We start from the raw sequence: 18,229 nt of genomic DNA on the forward strand, positions 1-18,229 counted from the left end.
GGCTTTCAAAATTGCTTGTTTTACAATGCTGTTATTGTATAAATGAGAACAATTTGTAGTAGAACAACAAAAATATTATAGAACAATAACTTATTCTCAGTTATACAATAACAATAACATTGGTTCTGCTCACTTCATTCTGTTTCCATTAATGCAAGTCTTCCCAGGTTTCTTGAATTGTCCCTTTTATAATTTCTTAAAGTACATTAGTATTTCATTAGATTAATATACCACAATTTTTTCAGCTACTCCCCAACTGATATTTCCCAGATGCAAGTATGTTAGTAATAGTATTGAAGCTTATTAGACATGGAAAAGCAATATGGATAGGAAGAATAAGAAGAGAAGAAAAGAGGGAGAAGGGACAAGGGAGAGAGATTTTCCCCTGCTAACTGAGCAGAGGTTGGAAGAGATTTAAAAAGGAAGAAAGGAGTCAGAATGGTTGTATGTATTTGTGAGGAAGAGATGGCCTAAAGTGAAATTTAACAACACCGAGAATGAAAAGAAAAAGTAGGTAACAAAGTCTATACATAACCTCCTGAAAGGAAGGGATGTTGTTTCTATGGTGATCTTTCTAGGGGGAAAAGACATGGTGAGGAAGAGGAATCCCTACCACAAAATACTTGACAAATAGTCATCCTCTGCTCAAAGATTTACAAAGGGGAGGAATCAACCATTGAGCTTGACAGCTTATTATACTTTTAGACAACTAATGGTTATAAAGATTTTCTCTAGATCAGCCTAAATTTGTTTCTTTGCAAATTTCACCCTTTGTTCCTTGTTCTGTCCTTTCAGATCAAACAGAACAAATCTCATCAACATAACAGCCTTTTTTATTCTAGAAGTCAGCTATCATGTTCTAATTGAGACTTCTCTTTCCCAGGTTAAAGATGTACAGGAGCTTCAACTGATTCTGATATGACATAGGCTCAAGGACTTTAACATCCTGGTTGTCTGCTTTGGATGTTTTCCAGTTTATCAATGTCCTTCTTAATCTGTGACACCTGGATCTGAACATAGTACTCCAGACAGAGATCTGATAAGTGCAAAATACAGAGTGATTCTTACTTCTTTATTTCTGGAAATTATGCCTCTCTTAATGTAGCCCAATATAGTATTAATTTTTAGGGTGCCAATATCTCATTGCTAATTAATATTTTTCAGATAAATTTTTAATGATGTTTATATTTAACGATGCCTTACCTATCTTGTACATATGAAGTTGACTTTTTGTACCCAAGCATAAGACTTTACATTTATTCCTAGTTAATTAGCATTATTAGTTTCAATTCAATGCTTTAGTTTATCAAGATTTCATTGAACATTTATTAAGAACATTATTAAGTCAATAAACATTTATTGAGGTCTTGCTATATGCAAGGTCAATGTTAATTGATAAAAGGGTATAAAGATAAAAGACAGTCACTGCCCTCAAGGAGTTTACAGTCTAACTGGGGATACAACATGCTAACAGTTATGTACAAACAAGCAATAAAAAGGATATATTGGGGGATAGTTTCAGAGGTTTCTTGGAGGGAAGGCACAAAGATTAAGGACTGGAAAAGACTTTTTATAGAAAATAGAACTTTAGTTAAGACTTGATGGAATTCAGAGAAGTTAGGAATTGGAGATGAGGAACAGGCTTAGGGGAATAACATATGAAAATGCTTAGAATTGTGTGCTGGGAATAGCAAAGAGGGCAGTGTCACTAGATAGCAGAGTACATGAGAGTAGAAGGGGAGTTTGGAATGTACAAGAAAACTGGAAAGACAAGGAAGGATCAAGTTATAAAGGGCTTCAATCACCAGAGAGAGAGAATTTTATCTTTGGTTCTGGAGGCAGTAAGGAGCCACTAGAGTTTATTGAGTGAGGGGTGATGGTGGATGCAGAGACAATGCTCAGATTTGAGCTTCAGGAAGATTAGTTTGAGAGCCAAGATGGACTAGTGAGAAGAAGACAGAGAGTCCAAGCAGTGGGCTGCTTCCATAATCCAGGTGTGAGGTGGTGGCAATGCTATAGGAGAGAAGGGGCATATAGGAGGGATGCTATGAAGATAAACTCAACAGGTCTTGGTAACAGATTGGATATGATGAGGAGTGAGAGAGTAAGTAGGAGAATGGTGTAACCCTAAATTGTAATAGGGAAGTTTGGAAGTGGGGTGGGTTTTTGGGGAGAAATGATAAATTCATGCTTGTCATCTCTGGGAGTAGGGAAGGAAGAGGGGTAGGAAAGATCATGAATCATGTAACCATGGAAAAATATTTGAAAGAAAGAAAGAAAGAAAGGAAGAAAGAAAGAAAGAAAGGAAGAAAGAAAGGAAGAAAGAAAGAAAGAAAGAAAGAAAGAAAGAAATGATGAATTCAATTTGGACATGTTGAGTTTAATATGTCTATGAGATATTCCAGTTTGAGATATCCAATAGGTAATTAATTGAAGATTTAAGATTGGAGGTCTTCAGATAGTTTAAGGTTAGATACACAGAGTAGATTTTTGGTTCAACTCTGTTCTTTACTTTATTAGCATAGACCAACTGCAAATTTGATTTGTAGCATGTCACCTATACCTTTATGCAAGTAATTGACTTAAAAAACCAACCAGTTTAAACAGAACAGGAACAAGCACAGATCTCTGGCATACTGCCCTAGAGACCTCTTGCCATATTGAAACTGAATTATTAATGACTACTGTTTGAGTTTTACCATCCTGTCAATTCTGAATCTAATTTTATTATTGTCTAGTCTACATTTCTTCATCTTTTCCACAAGAATAGTATGTGGGACTTTATCAAAAGCCTTGTTGATTCTAAGTAAACCAACTCATTTATTAGTTTAATAACTATGTAGTTTGTAGACTCTATTTTCTTCCTTTTTTTAAAAATTGGGACAATATTTGTCAATTTCCCATTTTGTCATACTTCTCTTGTTTTCCAGATCTTCCAAATAACATTCAAGTATCTCTTGTTTTCCAAGATTTCCAGTACCCTCAGTAATCATACCTACTAATTCTTTTTTTTTTTTTTTTTAAACCTTTACCTTCCATCTTGGAGTCAATACTGTGTATTGGCTCCAAGGCAGAAGAGTGGTAAGAGATAGTCAATGGGGGTCAAGTGACTTGCCCAGGGTCACCCAGCTGGGAAGTGTCTGAGGCCAGATTTGAACCTAGGACCTCCCATCACTAGGCCTGGCTCTCAATCCACTGAGCTACCCAGCTGCCCTCCATACCTACTAATTCTTTGAGTATCCAAGAATGCAGTTTGGGGGCCAGAAAATTTGAATTCATTAACTACTCATATTTAACTAATTTGTATTTATTCTTTATCGGTCTTCCTTGTTAGAATATAAACACAGGGATGGTTTCAATCTTTATATTTGTACACAAAGCACATGCTTTTTTGACTGATCAAAGGCAACAAGATGTGTTCTCACTATCTCACTTATTTTGGGTATTGACTTCTTGTTAGTCATTTTTGTTCTGTCATTTTCAGTGTAGCAGTCATTCTCATTAGCAGAGAAAATAAGCAAAACATTTATCCAAGTCCTTCATAAATCCTGCATTGATGTTCTATCTTAACCTTTCTCTTAGTCTTTTAACTTCCTCTTAAAAAAACAAACCCAAAAAACTTTTTACCTTCTTAGAACCACTTATTGGTTCTAAGTCAGAACAGTGGGAAGGGCTGGGAAAGGAGGTTAAATGACTTGCCCAGGGTCACACAGTTAGGAAGTGTCTGAAGTCACATTTGAACCTAGATCCTCCAGACTCCAGGCCTGGATCTCTATCCAACTAACCACCTCTGAACCACCCAGCTCTTTCCCCTTTTAAATTCCTCTTTGGGAGACAGCCAGGTGTAGTGAATAGAGTGCTGGACTCAGAATCAGAAAGCCTACCTCATATACTTGTTAGCTGAGTGAGCAAATCTCTTAGCCTTACAGTTCCTTATCTATAAAACAGGAATGATAATAGCATCTTTTTCACAACAGGGTTTTTGTGAGTTGGTGGATAGAGTGCCAGGACTAGAGTTGGGAGGCTCTGGGTTCAACTCTGGCCTCAGATACTTTTTAGCTGTGTGACCCTGGGCAAGTCATTTAGCAAGTCATTGTAGCAAAAATTAAACAGCTGAGACTGCAAGGCCCAAATGTTTTTAAACAAAATTATTTCATGTTCCCTACAGATCAAAACCCGTTTTTTCAATGAGCAAATATCAATTTTGTCTCCTTTCCATTCCCACCCTTCCCCCACTGGAAAAGAAAAGAAAAAACTATGACAATACATAATCAAGCAAAACAAATTCTTTCATTCTCCAGGTCCAAAAAATGTTTCCTTCTGAACTCTCACACTATTGCCTCTCTCTCAAGAGGCAGGAAAGTAGCATGCTTAATCAAACATCCTTTGGAATCATGGTTGATCCCTTCATGGATTACAATTCTTAAATCTTTCAAAGTTGCTTGTTTCTTATAAAGTTGTTATTAGATAAGTTTTTTCCTGGTCTTGGTCACTTCATTCTGAGTTAGTTCATATAAGTTTTCCCAGGTTTTTCTTCAACTTCCAATTTAAGAATTCTATTATGGAACAACAATATTCTGTTACACTTATATTTTATATATTTGTTCAGCCATTCTCCAATTTATAGGCATTTTCTTAGTTTCCAGTTTTATGCTACTACAAAAAGAGTTGCTATAATTACTTTTGTATGTATGGGTCCTTTTCCTTTGCTTTCTTTAGGGGTATAGACCTAGTAGTTATATCACTGGGTTAAAGAGTAAGTATATTTTTGGGTCTAGTTTAAAATTAATTACCAGAATGGCTGGACCAATTCCCACGTCCATCAACAGTATGCTAATATTCCTTTTTTTTTTTTTTTTATCTTGTAGCTCTTTTAATAGTTATTTTTCCATTTTTGGTCAGCTTTCGACAATCTGACAGGCATGGGCCAGAACCAAAGTTTCTTTTCATTTCTCCAATTACTCGAAAATTCATTTTAAATTATTTATATAATTTATTTTTAAGACATTAGTTGGATTTGAGCACTCATGTCACAAAACTGGTAAACTTTGGTTGAAGTTCTTGCATTTATTTAGACCAGCAGACCACAAATCCTCCAAATATATTCTCTGTCTCTGTCGCATTCCCTTTCAGTCTCTTTCCTTCCCTCATTTTAAAAGCTGAGCCTTGAGCTTCAGTGGATACAGCACAAGATCACAGACCTAAACCTCGGAAGAGACCTCAGCAGCCACCTAGTTCCAAACACTTCATTTCACAGATTAGAATCCTAAATCTGGAGAGGTTAACTGACTTTCCCTGGACCACAAAGGGTTTAAGACTCAGAGGAGCCTTTGACCAGGACTCAGGACCCTCGTCCTGACCCCCGCCCTCTCTGAAGAAGTCCGTGGGGGGAGGGGCGCAGGCTGTAGGGATCTCCAAGAGGTTCTCAGAAAGGCCAAGTCACTTTTCCAGCGCATGCCCGGAGGGGGAGAAGCCGGGTGGGACTGGTAGGAGGGCCAGGGAGGCAGTCACGAGGTGGAAGAGGTGGCTCCTAGAGCCAGGAAACTCCAAGGCGAGAGGCCGGAGGGTGGGGACTGAGCGGGCCGACCCTCGCCCGCCCCTTTCCGAGACCCTCCCCACCCAGCTCCCCCACCCCTGTCCCTCTTCGCCTCTTCCGGTCCCTCCCCCAGCCCCAGTGGACTCTGCCACATCCTCCGGTGACATCAGCTCGTGCCGCCATATTGGAGGAAAGTAGCTGCTACCGCTTCCACCTCAGCGCGTCTGTCCCTGCCGCCCCCACGAGCAGGATCCCCTTCCCTGCCCGCGCGCCGGCCTCTCCCGGGCCGCTGAGCGAGCCGCCCCGAGGCCCGTCCCCCATGACTCCCGCCGGCGCCGGCGCCGGCGCAGACGGACCTCGCCCCTGCGCCTGAAGCGGAGCTTGTGTGGGCCATCGAGGGCTAGCGGAGAGCGAAGGGGAGCCGGCCCACGCTCGCGCCGCGTCCCGCCGCGCAGCCCCGCCGCTGCCTCCGACCTCCGCGGTCCCGGCCGCAGCCATGACCTCGCTGACCCAGCGCAGCTCGGGCCTGGTGCAGCGCCGCACCGAGGCCTCGCGCAGCGCCGCCGACAAGGAGCGGGCTGCCGGCGGTGGAGGGGGCGGCGGCGGCGACGACGATGAGCAGAGCCGCCGGGACGAGCAGGACGACGACGACAAGGGCGACTCCAAGGAAACCCGACTGACCCTGATGGAGGAGGTGCTGCTGCTGGGCCTGAAGGACCGAGAGGTACCGGCCACGGCCCTAGCGAGGAAGGAGGAAGGCGGGAGGAAGGGAGGGAGAGCAGCCGCTCTACGGCCTCGGGGGCTGCCTCTCACCTGTCTTTGGTGAGGGGGCAGCGAACGAACGGGGTCAGGACCTGTGGGGTGGGCCGGCAATAATCCCTTCTTTGCTCTGAGACCCGATGACTGGAAAGATCTCATTCCAGAGACTTGGTCACCAAACATATGGCTTAACGTTTCTTTATATCCCTTTAAGGAAATACAGCCTTTTCATAGGGCAGAAATTCTGCTTAATAATGCCAGTTTCCTCTACACCACCCAGCATCTTCAATTGTAGCAGTTGCACGGTGACCATTTTAAATTTCAGATTGTCCTTCCAATTGGAAAGATCTGTTAGCTCAGCCGCCCCCAAACTCGTAGGTCTTAGAAGTCTTTTTAGTCCAGCCACCCCTAAACTCATAGGTCTTAAAATCAGCCGCAAATCCTCTTTTTGGGAGGAAAAGATATTTCATTAAAAAAAAAAAACACAACAACTTGGATTAGAAAAAAGTTATGGAGATTTCAATGGTCAGATAAAGTTTTTATGGAAGCTCTTGGAAATATATTCACAAGACATCAAGAAACAATTTTAGTGGCCATTTTAAAAAAAGTATCAGTGTCCTTTGCCATTTACTTTTTTTTCTCCCCAGAAAGTATTTATACAGTTGGTTAAAGCTTATCCAGAAAGTTTTCTATACATTTTGATATAGGCACGATTTACTTATTTTTATCAGGTAAAAATAGGGAAGATTCGAGACAGGACTTTTTAATCATAGTACTTTGCGGGATATTTCCTTGTAGTAGGGTTTATTGTAAGAATTACCATTTGGCCATGTAGTAAAACAGTTTGTAAAGTTAAAAGACTTTAAAAAATCGGTGGTATGTTAAAAAGAAATACTTTTAGAACGTTTGCTGTGCGGGGCTATGATGTTTTGATATAACACTTTAAAGAAGAGAGTGTGCCAAAACAGTATTTTAAAATGGGCATCCTTAATTTTTCTTATTCTGAATTGAATTTTTTTTTTTTTTGTCGGTGACATTTTGGTCAAGAAGAGAGGTGACTAGATATAGAAGACCTTTGTCAGGGCAGTGCTACATCTCAATCTAATGTTGGCTTATTTAACTCAGCATGCTAACCTCAGGCCTGCTGTATTGAAGAGCAAACCCAAAAGAAGAGTCAGCAAATTTTACTCTATAAAATTATTCAGAATTTATGAATATGGGCATAGAATTCAGTACTAAGACATTTTAGTTTTTCTATTGTTATTTAACCTTCCTTTATCCCAGTTAGGTTATATCTTGTGTAGGGTTTTTCAGTTTTCTTTGCTAAGTGTTTAGAAACATAAAAAAAAAACCCTTAAATATAACTTTATAGTGATTGTGTTGGCAGTGCCTTCTATTCACTTGCTTAGTCTTATTTTTGTAAATCAGTGACTGTATGTTCTTGATCAAGTTAAACTCAGTGTTTCTTCAGTCCCTCCAAGTTCAAATGGGTCTGTTGTGCCTGTTCTTTATCTGTTTCAGAACTGTCAAAGGATAAATGCAGTACTGTATAAGAGTTATTTAATCAAAAAGCACTTATTAAGTATTTACTACATGCCATGCCCTGGGGATACCAAGAAAGACAAAAACAGTCAAGGAACTTTAATTCTAATAGCTGAGAAAACATACATAAATAGCTAGACTGGATGAAATGATATCTTAAAAAGGGAATGCTAAAGGATTTGGAGGTGTGGAAGAAGTTGAGACCAAGGAAAGACTTTCTTTGGGAAGTGACTCAAATGGAAAGAAAGTCAGGAAATCTTAAGGCAAAGGAGAGGAAGAACACATGGAGATTATGGCTGGAGATAGAATGGCCACTGTTAGGCACAGTAAGTAATATAGGTCATTGTTGGCTGGTTCCTAGAGTATGTAGGAGTAGTGTGTAAGAAGACTGGAAAGAAAGATAGGATGAGGTCAGATTGTAAAGAGCTCTAGATGCCAAAAGGATTCCAGAATGGATCCCATAGGTAAGAGGGACCCACTGAGTTTATTGAGTAGGGGGTTGACTTGGTCAGAACTACACTTTAGTAAATTTACTTTAGCAGCTTAATGGACTGATCTGGGGAGAGGCCTGAGGCAGGAATTCTAGTTAATTAGGAGGCTTTTGCAATAGTCCAGGTGAGCAGTGATGAAGGCTTGAGTTTGGTTGCAACTGTGTGAGTGGAGAGATGGGTTATGTATAAGAAAAGATGAAAGACAAAATTTGGCACTTGGGAGGATGAAAGTACCTTTGACATCAATAGGGGAATTCAAAAGATGGCAGGATTTGGGGGGAGAGGGGAATGATAATGAGAACTGTTTTGGAGATTATTTGAGGCCATCTGGTTTGAGATATGCAGTAGACAGTTGGTGACAAAAGGCTGTAGCTCAGGAGAGCAACTAGGGCTGGATATATTGATCTGGGAATCATCTACATAAAGATGATAATTGAACTTATGGGAGCTAGTGAGATCCCCAGGTGAGATTGTGTAGAGGTAAAAGAGAGAACCTTTGAACAATCTTTTGGCTTGACCAGCGTGGGCATGTAGCAGTTGAAGATCTAGCAAAGAAAACAAGAAATTACTTTATTCTCTTTAGTAGAAAAACTGTTTAAATTCATAAAGTTATAGAAGTAACTATATTTTGTTTCTTTGCAAATTCAATTTAAAACATCAGAACTTGCTTTATGAGTTTTGAGATAACCTGTGAGAAAATGTCTTGGTCTGTTTTCAGTTGTGAAGGCATAATAACCCTGTAATATTAAATCTCTCTTTTTCTGTATTCTTATTTTCCCTCTTTGGAGATAGTTTGTCACTAATCCTCTCATTTGGTTTTTAAAAAATAGTTGTTCTAAATTTAGACAGTTTAATATTTTACAATGATAGGATCAGACTCCAAGTAATTAAGGCTATATGTTTACTATGTTAGGAATTGCAATGCCGAATTTCAGTGTGATTGGTATGATCAGAGTAATAGGATTTAGAACCCACAGGGACCCTAAAAATCATCAAGTCTAATTCTCTAATTTTTTATAATAAGAATTGAGGTGAGGAGAGATTTTGTGACTTACCTACTCTGCTATGGATATTAGTGTTACTAGACTCTTAAATCCAGTATCTTTCCACTATGCCACACTGATTGTTGAAGATAGCTGACTGATCTCAGTACTGTCATTTGTGGAAAGAGTTGCATTTGCTTTGAGAGGTTGCAATTTTGTGAAGAGTTAGCATATATTGATTTTGATACCAATCTTCCTCCCTTTTAATAGAATAATTTCTAAATTCATAGATTGTTACAAATGTGGTATCTGTACATGGATCTTAGCAAGGCATCTCTCATCTCTCATAGATGAAAATATGTAGATTGAATGATAGTACTATAAGATGGCTTCAGAACTGATTGGATGAGTAGAACCAAAGTTTATGGTTTAGTAGAAAAAGCACTGGTTGAAGAACAGAGTATCTACCAAATGACCACATAAAATGAAAAGTGCATGAGAATAAAGGATAGCTGATGTAGACTCGGGATTACCAGAAAGTTGATATTTATGTGTTGAAATTCATGTATTTAAATTAAATGGATATAAAACGAGTTTAATTATATATATTGGTGTATCTTTGTCAATAAACATTTGCTAAGTGCTTACTATATGTGCCAGAAACCTTGTTAGTAGCTCAGCACTATTTATAATAAATTATTTCTTAAGAAATGAAGAGTGAGTAGTAGTCTTTTCTGTGAAGAGACCTGGCTTTACTTCTAGTTCCAAAACTAGTCACAATCATTTATTTGGAAATTTCCGCATTGAAGGGATGCTCAAAAGTATTTCAACATTTAAAACTTTGGAAATTTATCTCCTTTCTTTTCCATACTGGAAAGTCTGATCAGCCTGGGAGAATGTCTTCGGGACAGTCACCAAATCCTTGGACAGACCTTTTTATGCCAGTAGGTGATAAAGAATCCACTCTCATGAGGTCTGAGTCCACCTGGAAGCTCTTGTCTACTGCTATGTGGCTTGAGCAGCCTTAGTCCTCCTGGCCAGTTAAGGCTTGAAGACAACTCTTCTTTTTGAGAATTACCCCAGAGGTGTTGAATGCCTGACCTAGACTCCTGAGTTTAATCCAAACCAGATTAACATGAAATTGGGAAATATTTAACAAATACATTTAAAAAACAAACATTAGTAACATTACATTTTAAAGCTAAGTCGATATGCAACTACAGATATCCTTATGTACCTATTAGTGACCCCAGTTTCTGTTTGAATTTGATACCACCCCTGAACTAGCCTAAATTACATGGAGGAAGAGATCAAGCCAACCTCACAGAGTGCCTGACATGCCAAGATACAAGTGGGTACATAGGTGGGACCTGTTCCTTTGTTATGGGTTCCCAGTAGTTTTAGATTAGGACATAGGGCCATAGATCTACATCCTGGAAGACTATAGATTCCATTTTATAGATAAAGAATTTGAGGCACAGAGGTTAAATGACTTTCCATCTGTCCCCTAGCCAGTAAGAGTTTGAAGCTTGTTTTGAGTCTAAGTCTTCCTTTAATAAACAGTTCCTTATACACTAGACCAGGGGTTGGCAACGTATGGCTTTCGAGCCATATCTGGCTCTTTCTGCAGGAGCCATAAAGTCAATTTTTTTTCAGGCGCTCTTACAGGAGCGCACACTGTGAACACTGTAAGGCTCTCACGAAATTACATTTTAAAAAATGTGGCGTTTATGACTCTCACAGCCAAAAAAGTTGCCGACCCCTGCACTAGACTTAACACACCTGGCTGCCTTGTAATTGCCTGGAGGAGACTATTCGTTGCCTGATTTTGCCTGAAGTGAGGCAGCTGGGAATGGTTGTAATGAAGACAATTAATTATCACAGTAAAGGTCATCTGCCCACTAGGCTACATATCCCTTAGGGCAGGCTATAACCTTGGTTCCCACTTAAGGGGAAGGAGGAGGGAATAAACATTTTTATATATGTCAGCCATTGTGCTAAGGGTTTTTCAAATATTATATCATTTTTTCTTTGGAGACTACTGATTGAGCTAGATGATTGCTATGGTCTAAATCTTTGATCCTGTGATGCTTCTGTTATTTATTTTTGGAAGAGAAATACAAAGAAGTTCAGCATAACTTAATTATAAATCTTACTAAAATAATATATCAAGAGGGGGAATAATTCTATTATTTGGAAGAAGCATTTTTTTAAGGCATTAGTATTGTTCTTGCATCTTTTAATTTAGAAGAATCATTTATATATATATATATATATATATATATATATATATATATATATATATACTGTCACTGTAAAATAGCTGGAGTTTCATATGGCTTATGGAATAAATCTTAGTAGATTTCAGTGATAGCTTGCTTTGTCTTAAAAAAACATTTTTTTTTAACCCTTATCTTCTAACCTAGAATTGATTTTAGTTCCAAGGCAGAGGAGCAGCAAGGGCCAAGCAATTGAGGTTAAGTCACTTGCCCAGGGTCACAGAACTAGGAAGTGTCTAAGTGATCCCAGCGCCTCCATTCTCTAAACCTGGATCTCAATCCACTGAGCTACCTAGTTGTCCTATCATAGCAAATTAAAGAAATTTTTTTGATGTAAGTGCTATCTTGGTAATGTGATTGTGCTATAAAGATTGCAAATTACCAGAAGATAGTAAGGAGATAAAAAGTTCAATCTGTAGAGACCGCCAGATTGTGTTCTGGAATGTATATAAATAAATATTTAAATTAGGAGCTAGGAGGAAAGGCAAGGATTTTCTTCCTCCTATTAAAAATTAAATGTGCAAGGTATGTTTTGATACATTTTAGTTAATTGCATTTAACTTGAAACAGATTATAGACCATTTAAATTGACAATTAGTTCTTCTCTTGGTAATGTAAATTACCTTAAAAATCCTTGAAAGTGATTTCATAAATATATCAATATCAAAAGTGTAGTCCCTGTCCCTATCCCTATATGTGCTAGTTGTTATCCTTATAACCTCTAGTGAATAACATGGTACTTAATTAAAACATTCTCTAAGAAGCTCCTTTAAAGAAGCTAAAGGAAAAACCTTCCATTTCGAATTGATATTTTAGCACCCTAATTACTCGTTTCTGATATTTTTGAATGTATCCTTTTGTTTCTTGTATTTCTTTTTCTACCGATTGTGATGTTATTGAAATGTATCCTCATTCAGTTATTACTGTAACGTGGAAACTTTCTATAGTTAGAAAGTTTATTGTGTAGGATCACAGACTTAAAGTTGTAAGAGTTAATAGGGGCTATATAGTCTAAACCCTCATTTTACAAAAGAAACTAAAACTTGGGAAAGTAACTTTTCCAGGTTTCTTTCTACTATGTCATACTGCCATTCAGTAAATTTAAATATCACATGTTACATAAGATGGATTTAAAATAATTTATATACTCTTGGATTTGTAAGCATAGAACAATATTGAGACATTTTCTGGATGGTGTATATACTGAACAAGGTGCTAATCAAGTTCATTCTTTGGCTAAATATCATGCATGTGTGAATTCTTTTGGACCAAATAAGTGTTGTAGAATCCATTCTGGCAGGTAATTGTTAAACAGATGTGCTAAGAATACAAAAATGAGATTACGTTGAAAATAGTCCTGGTAAAATAAGTGAATTGGAGAAATTATCTTTTAATCTCTTAAAATGATTTGTCTCTGATCATCTTTTATGATTTATTTTAATTTCAGTATATGAAAGAGGTAATTTAGCTTTCATTTAATAATGCATATAGAATCTCACTGTAATAGATATCTTAAAAAATTCTTTGACAAATAAACTACCCAAGCCCAGACATGGTAGACACATTGAATTTAAACTGCATTTAATATAAAATCCAGTAAGATAGATTTGATGACCCCCTAGGTTTTCTTTTAGCACATTTTATAACAATAATTTTTAATGATACAGGACCCTAGATTCTTTACCTTTTCTTCTTTTTTTTGTGCCTTTTCTTCTTGCTGCTGCTTTTTTTTTTTTTAATGCTTGAGAGAAATAAATGGAAAGGAACCTGTTCTGAGACTTAAGCAGTATATAAATTGGACCACTTGTAAATTGCGATAGCCAAGCTATGGCAACCCACCTCATAAAGATTGTATTGACTTAATGAAATGATTGACTGAAACATATTTCATTCAGTTTACTATGTTTTACTACTTGTTCAGAGTGCTTAGTATAGATTTATTGGAAGAAAAGGCTTAAAAACTTTTTGTTGAAATGAAATTTTGAGGTGATGGATTTCAGACCTTGTTAATCACTACTTCTTTAGAACATGAATATTGTCTAGCACAGTGATGGGCAAACTATGCTCGCTGGCCAGATGTGGCCCCCTGAAATGTTCTATCCCCAGAGGGACATTATTCCTAATCTGACGAATACAATGAGTGGGATACAATACAATGAAACTTCAAGAGTTGCCTTAGAAACAGACTTGACAGGTGAACATTTCCTCAAGACAACTATAAAGAATGAATAGATGGCTATTGTTCACCTGTGTTTTATGAATTACATATTTTTTGCTAATTTTTTTAACACATGCATTCCTAAATATCATGTTCCTTATCATCCACAAAGTTCAGGTTAGGTGGATCGTATGAATAGGGAACTCATTTGTTCTTATTCAGTTATCCCTTGCTCAAGCAGTCCTCCTTTTCCCCTTTCTCTAAACTCCAGTGAACTCAGAGTTTAATATTACCCACAAGACAACATATTCCTCCCTTGCCTGATGTTTTATGCATTGTTCCATACCCATTGTCTTCTACCTCTGCAGAGAAGTTGGAGATCATCTGTGTAGTTTGTATCTTCCACAGTTCTTGTCCACATGAATATAAGACATAGTGGTCATACTGATTGTACTGGTTTATTTTAGACTATTTACCAAGTTAGGTCATCATTATTCTGATAGGAATATGTGATTAGCAATTACATTGAGAACAGATGTCAAAAAATACCTTGTGAGTAAATTCTACTGTTCATAAGTTTTAGAATAACAAGTGTTTTGAAATTGATTCTGGTTCAGTGGTTTTGTTGTTTGTTTTAAATTTTGGACCAAAGATGAGAAGGAAGGTGGGCATATGTACACAGTATAAGTGCTTGAGAAATATTTATTGAATTAATGAAGACCTGGAAGAAACTGTAGGACAAGGATGTTGACAGCAGATTAAATTACATAAGAGCATAAGTGCTTGATTACTATCTCAAGAATATGAATAGTTTTAACATACAATTCTGGAATCACTAAAGTAATTTTGGCATTGAAATATGGATAAATGCTATATTTTTGAATGTGAGGTATAAAACCTATTCTTTTCATGAAAAAATTTATAACCAGGATACAGGATAACATAGGTTACTTTCTTGTGAGTTATGGACCAGGATTATGAACCTAATTCCCTTTCACCCCTTAAAAATTTTTATTTTGTTAGCTATATTAGCTTTTTTTCTTTTTTCTTCTCATGTCTTTTTGCTCTTCCAGGCAGCATGATCATAATCACTTATGCCATCAGATATTTCCTGTATTATGTATAAAGAATTATTAATAGAATAGTCTTTCCTATCAAGGTAATATAATATAGATGATCATAATATCTCCTTTATAATAGTCTCCCTGCCTCAACTCTTTACTAGTGTCCATCCTCTTTACCAGAAGCGTCAAACACACAACTAGCAATATTTGCTGAGGGTAGCCCAAACCAGATTAAAATGTAATTGTCAAATATTTAAATAAATAACTGAAAACATAGATTTTAGAATTTAAATTTTTTTAATTTAGAATATTTTTCCATGGTTGCATGATAGAATTTAAAATTTAAAACTAAGTCAATATTTAACCTGAAGTGATCATTATGTATGAATTAGTAGCTTCCTTTCTATTTGAGTCTGACTCTACTACTCTCTAGTAGTACTCTATAGGCCAAAAAAATTGCCTAAAGCAAGACTGACTGTGTCACTCTTCCTTACTCAGATCCCAGTGATTCCGGTACTTATAGTATCAAACATAAACTCTTTGGCATTTAAAACTCTTATAACCTGGCCAGTTTTTATCTTTCCAGATTTTTACACATAACTCCCCTGAACAAACTTTATGATCCAGATATATTGACCTCCTGGCCATTCACACTTGGCACTCCTATTTCCTGTCTCTTACCTTTGTACTGTCTGTTCCTTATGCCAGAATCTAGGCTCTTCCTCACTTTCACTTCTTAAAATTCCTGGTTTCCTTGAAAACTCACTTCAAGCTCTAAGTTTTGTATACAATCTTGGCTGGGCCACCCTCACACCCTTTTGCCCCTTCTCTAAAAATGTTATTCTCGGGGGCAGCTGGGTAGCTCAGTGGATTGAGAGCCAGGCCTAGAGATGGGAGGTCCTAGGTTCAAATCTGACCTGTGTGACCTTAGGCAAGTCACTTGACCCCTATTGCCTACCCTTACCACTCTTCTGCCTTGGATCCAATTCACAGTATTGACTCTTAAGATGGAAGGTAAGGGTTTAATTAAAAAAAAAATGTTATTCTCAAGGTCTTGGGATTTTTTCCTCCATAGTCTAGTACAGTGATGGTGAACCTTTTAGAGATTGAGTGCTGTACCCCACCCCACCCCTGACTGATTGCAGTGCTCCCCTACCCCAGACAGAGGAGGGTGAAAGGGAGAGGAATGGCAGGGAGACGCAGTGGAGCGGGGGAGGGGAGCAGCTCCATCTGAGGCCCTCTTTTTCTAGTAACTAACTCTGGCTGAGGATGGCACACGTGCCCACAGAAAGTGCCATCTTTGACATGTGTGCCATAGGTTCACCATTATGGGTCTGTTAGATGCTTAATGTTAATTGACCATGCTAGGTGCTAGAAAGTCTTCAAAATACTAGCATAATTTTTTCTTTTTCTGTTTTTTGTTTTCTTCTCTTAATGGTAGGGACAGGTTCTTTTTTCTGAGCCAATCAGTTAAAAACATTTTTGAGTAGCTATTTGTAGGGCACTATTTAAGATATAAAATCATACCTATTAGACCAGTGGTTCCCAAACTTTTTTGGCCTACTGCCCCCTTTCCAGAAAAAATGTAGGGTACTATTTAAGATATAAAATCATACCTATTAGACCAGTGGTTCCCAAACTTTTTTGGCCTACTGCCCCCTTTCCAGAAAAAATGTTATTTAGCCCCCTGGAAATTAAAAAAAAATTTAGTGGCAATTAATAGGAAAGATAAATGCACTTGTGGCCATTACCCACTCTCCTGAATTGCTGCAGCACCCCCAGGGGGTGGCAGCGCCCACTTTGGGAATCACTGTATTATTAGACTATTAGCTCCTTGAGCAATGACTTTTTGCCTTTTTGGGGGGCATCCTTTAAACGGTATCTTCCCCCCCTTTTTTAAACCCTTACCTTCTGTCCTATTGATTCCAAAGCAGAGGAAAGGTATGGGAGTTAAGTGACTTACTCAGAGACACACAGTTAGGAAGTATCTTGAGGCCAAATCTGAACCCAGGATCTCCCACCTCTGGGTTTGATTCTCAATCACTGAGCCCTCCATCTGCCCCCCACCCCCAATATCTTTTGTTAAAAAGTTTTTATTTTTTCAGTGTATAGAAACAATTTTTGACAATTGTTTTTTTACATGTTAGAGTTCAGATTTTTTCCCTCTTTCCCCTCCTCCCTGAGATGATGAATAATCTGATATTGATATATGCTGTATCTATACTTTCATGAAATACATGCTTCCATATTGCTGCTTATAATAGAAGATTGTAACAAAAAAGGAAAAACTGGACCATCATTCTGAGCTTGAACTATTTGTGGGTAAATATAGTCAGTGGTCTGATTATACTCAGTCTGTGATGAAGGGTCTCTTTTATATATACAACAGTGTTTTATAGGCTCTTGACAGTCAATTAACATAAGCAATTAATAAAAACAAATGTACAAAATATGTTTGTAGGAAATATTTGCTAAAAGAGTTAATACATTTCAAGAAAAAGTTTAAGACAGGTAGCCCCTACTTGTTCTTCTCCTTCCAGTGATTTAGTACCAATTAAGTCTTTGGATATTAGGAGAAATGTCAAAGAACAGGACCTCTTAAATGTCTCCTTATCTAAAATTCAAGGTATGTCACAAGCACAATTTATCAGTGTTGTCACAACAGAAAATATGGGAATGAATCTGATCAGGATATGTTTTCAGCCATCTCCAATTATTATTACAAATAATAGACTGACATAATCAAATTTAATCTCACTCTTAAAGATAAACCAGAGGAACCTATAGTTAACATAAATCCTTCACAGAAGTAAATACCTTCTTGTCTTTGTAATATAGTCCTAATTGCTACTACTGACACAGTGATTGTTTCTATTATCTTTATCAGGAATCAGGATCAAGCTGTGCACTTAACATTCCAAAAGTTGGTAACAGAAGCTCTTAATTTTTTTTGGTAGCTATAATATTCTGCTACTCCATACTATATGTGTCTTTTCTACTGCTATGGTTAATAGTATATTATTATAATTGATATATTATACAGTTTACTAACTGGATCTAACTTACTAAAATCATAGTTGTAGTTACCTACTTAAAGGATTATATGTTATTCCTTGTTTTATAATCACTGATATAAAAGTAATAAAGGCAATTTCCTTTCAAGACACATATCACATACAATAGAAATCTCATGAAGGATATAGTGAAGATAGCATGTTTTGATCTGCATTCAAATTTCAATAGTTTTGTCTTTGTGCATAAGCTTTTTCTTTATGAGTCCCTTGTGATTATCTTGGAGACTTGCTTTGCTGATAATGGTTTAGTACTTCATAGTTGATCAATATATGGTATTTCTGTTAAACACATTATCTTTTGCACATTTTTGTGTTCATTTGTTCTACTTATGACTTCATGACT

General features: G+C 37.5%; 1 protein-coding gene across 1 annotated transcript in view; it reads left to right on the forward strand.

The window, feature by feature from the left end:
• Positions 1–6,016: 6,016 nt before the first annotated feature.
• Positions 6,017–18,229, forward strand: part of GOLPH3 (golgi phosphoprotein 3) — a 48,712-nt gene continuing 36,499 nt past the window's right edge. Inside the window, exon 1 of the mRNA XM_044664485.1 lies at positions 6,017–6,260. Coding sequence (XP_044520420.1) covers positions 6,033–6,260 — 228 coding nt within the window. The 5' untranslated portion in view covers positions 6,017–6,032. The remainder of the gene's footprint in view (positions 6,261–18,229) is intronic.

Source organism: Gracilinanus agilis, chromosome 1 (genome assembly GCF_016433145.1).
Source record: "Gracilinanus agilis isolate LMUSP501 chromosome 1, AgileGrace, whole genome shotgun sequence".
Lineage (NCBI taxonomy): Eukaryota > Metazoa > Chordata > Mammalia > Didelphimorphia > Didelphidae > Gracilinanus > Gracilinanus agilis.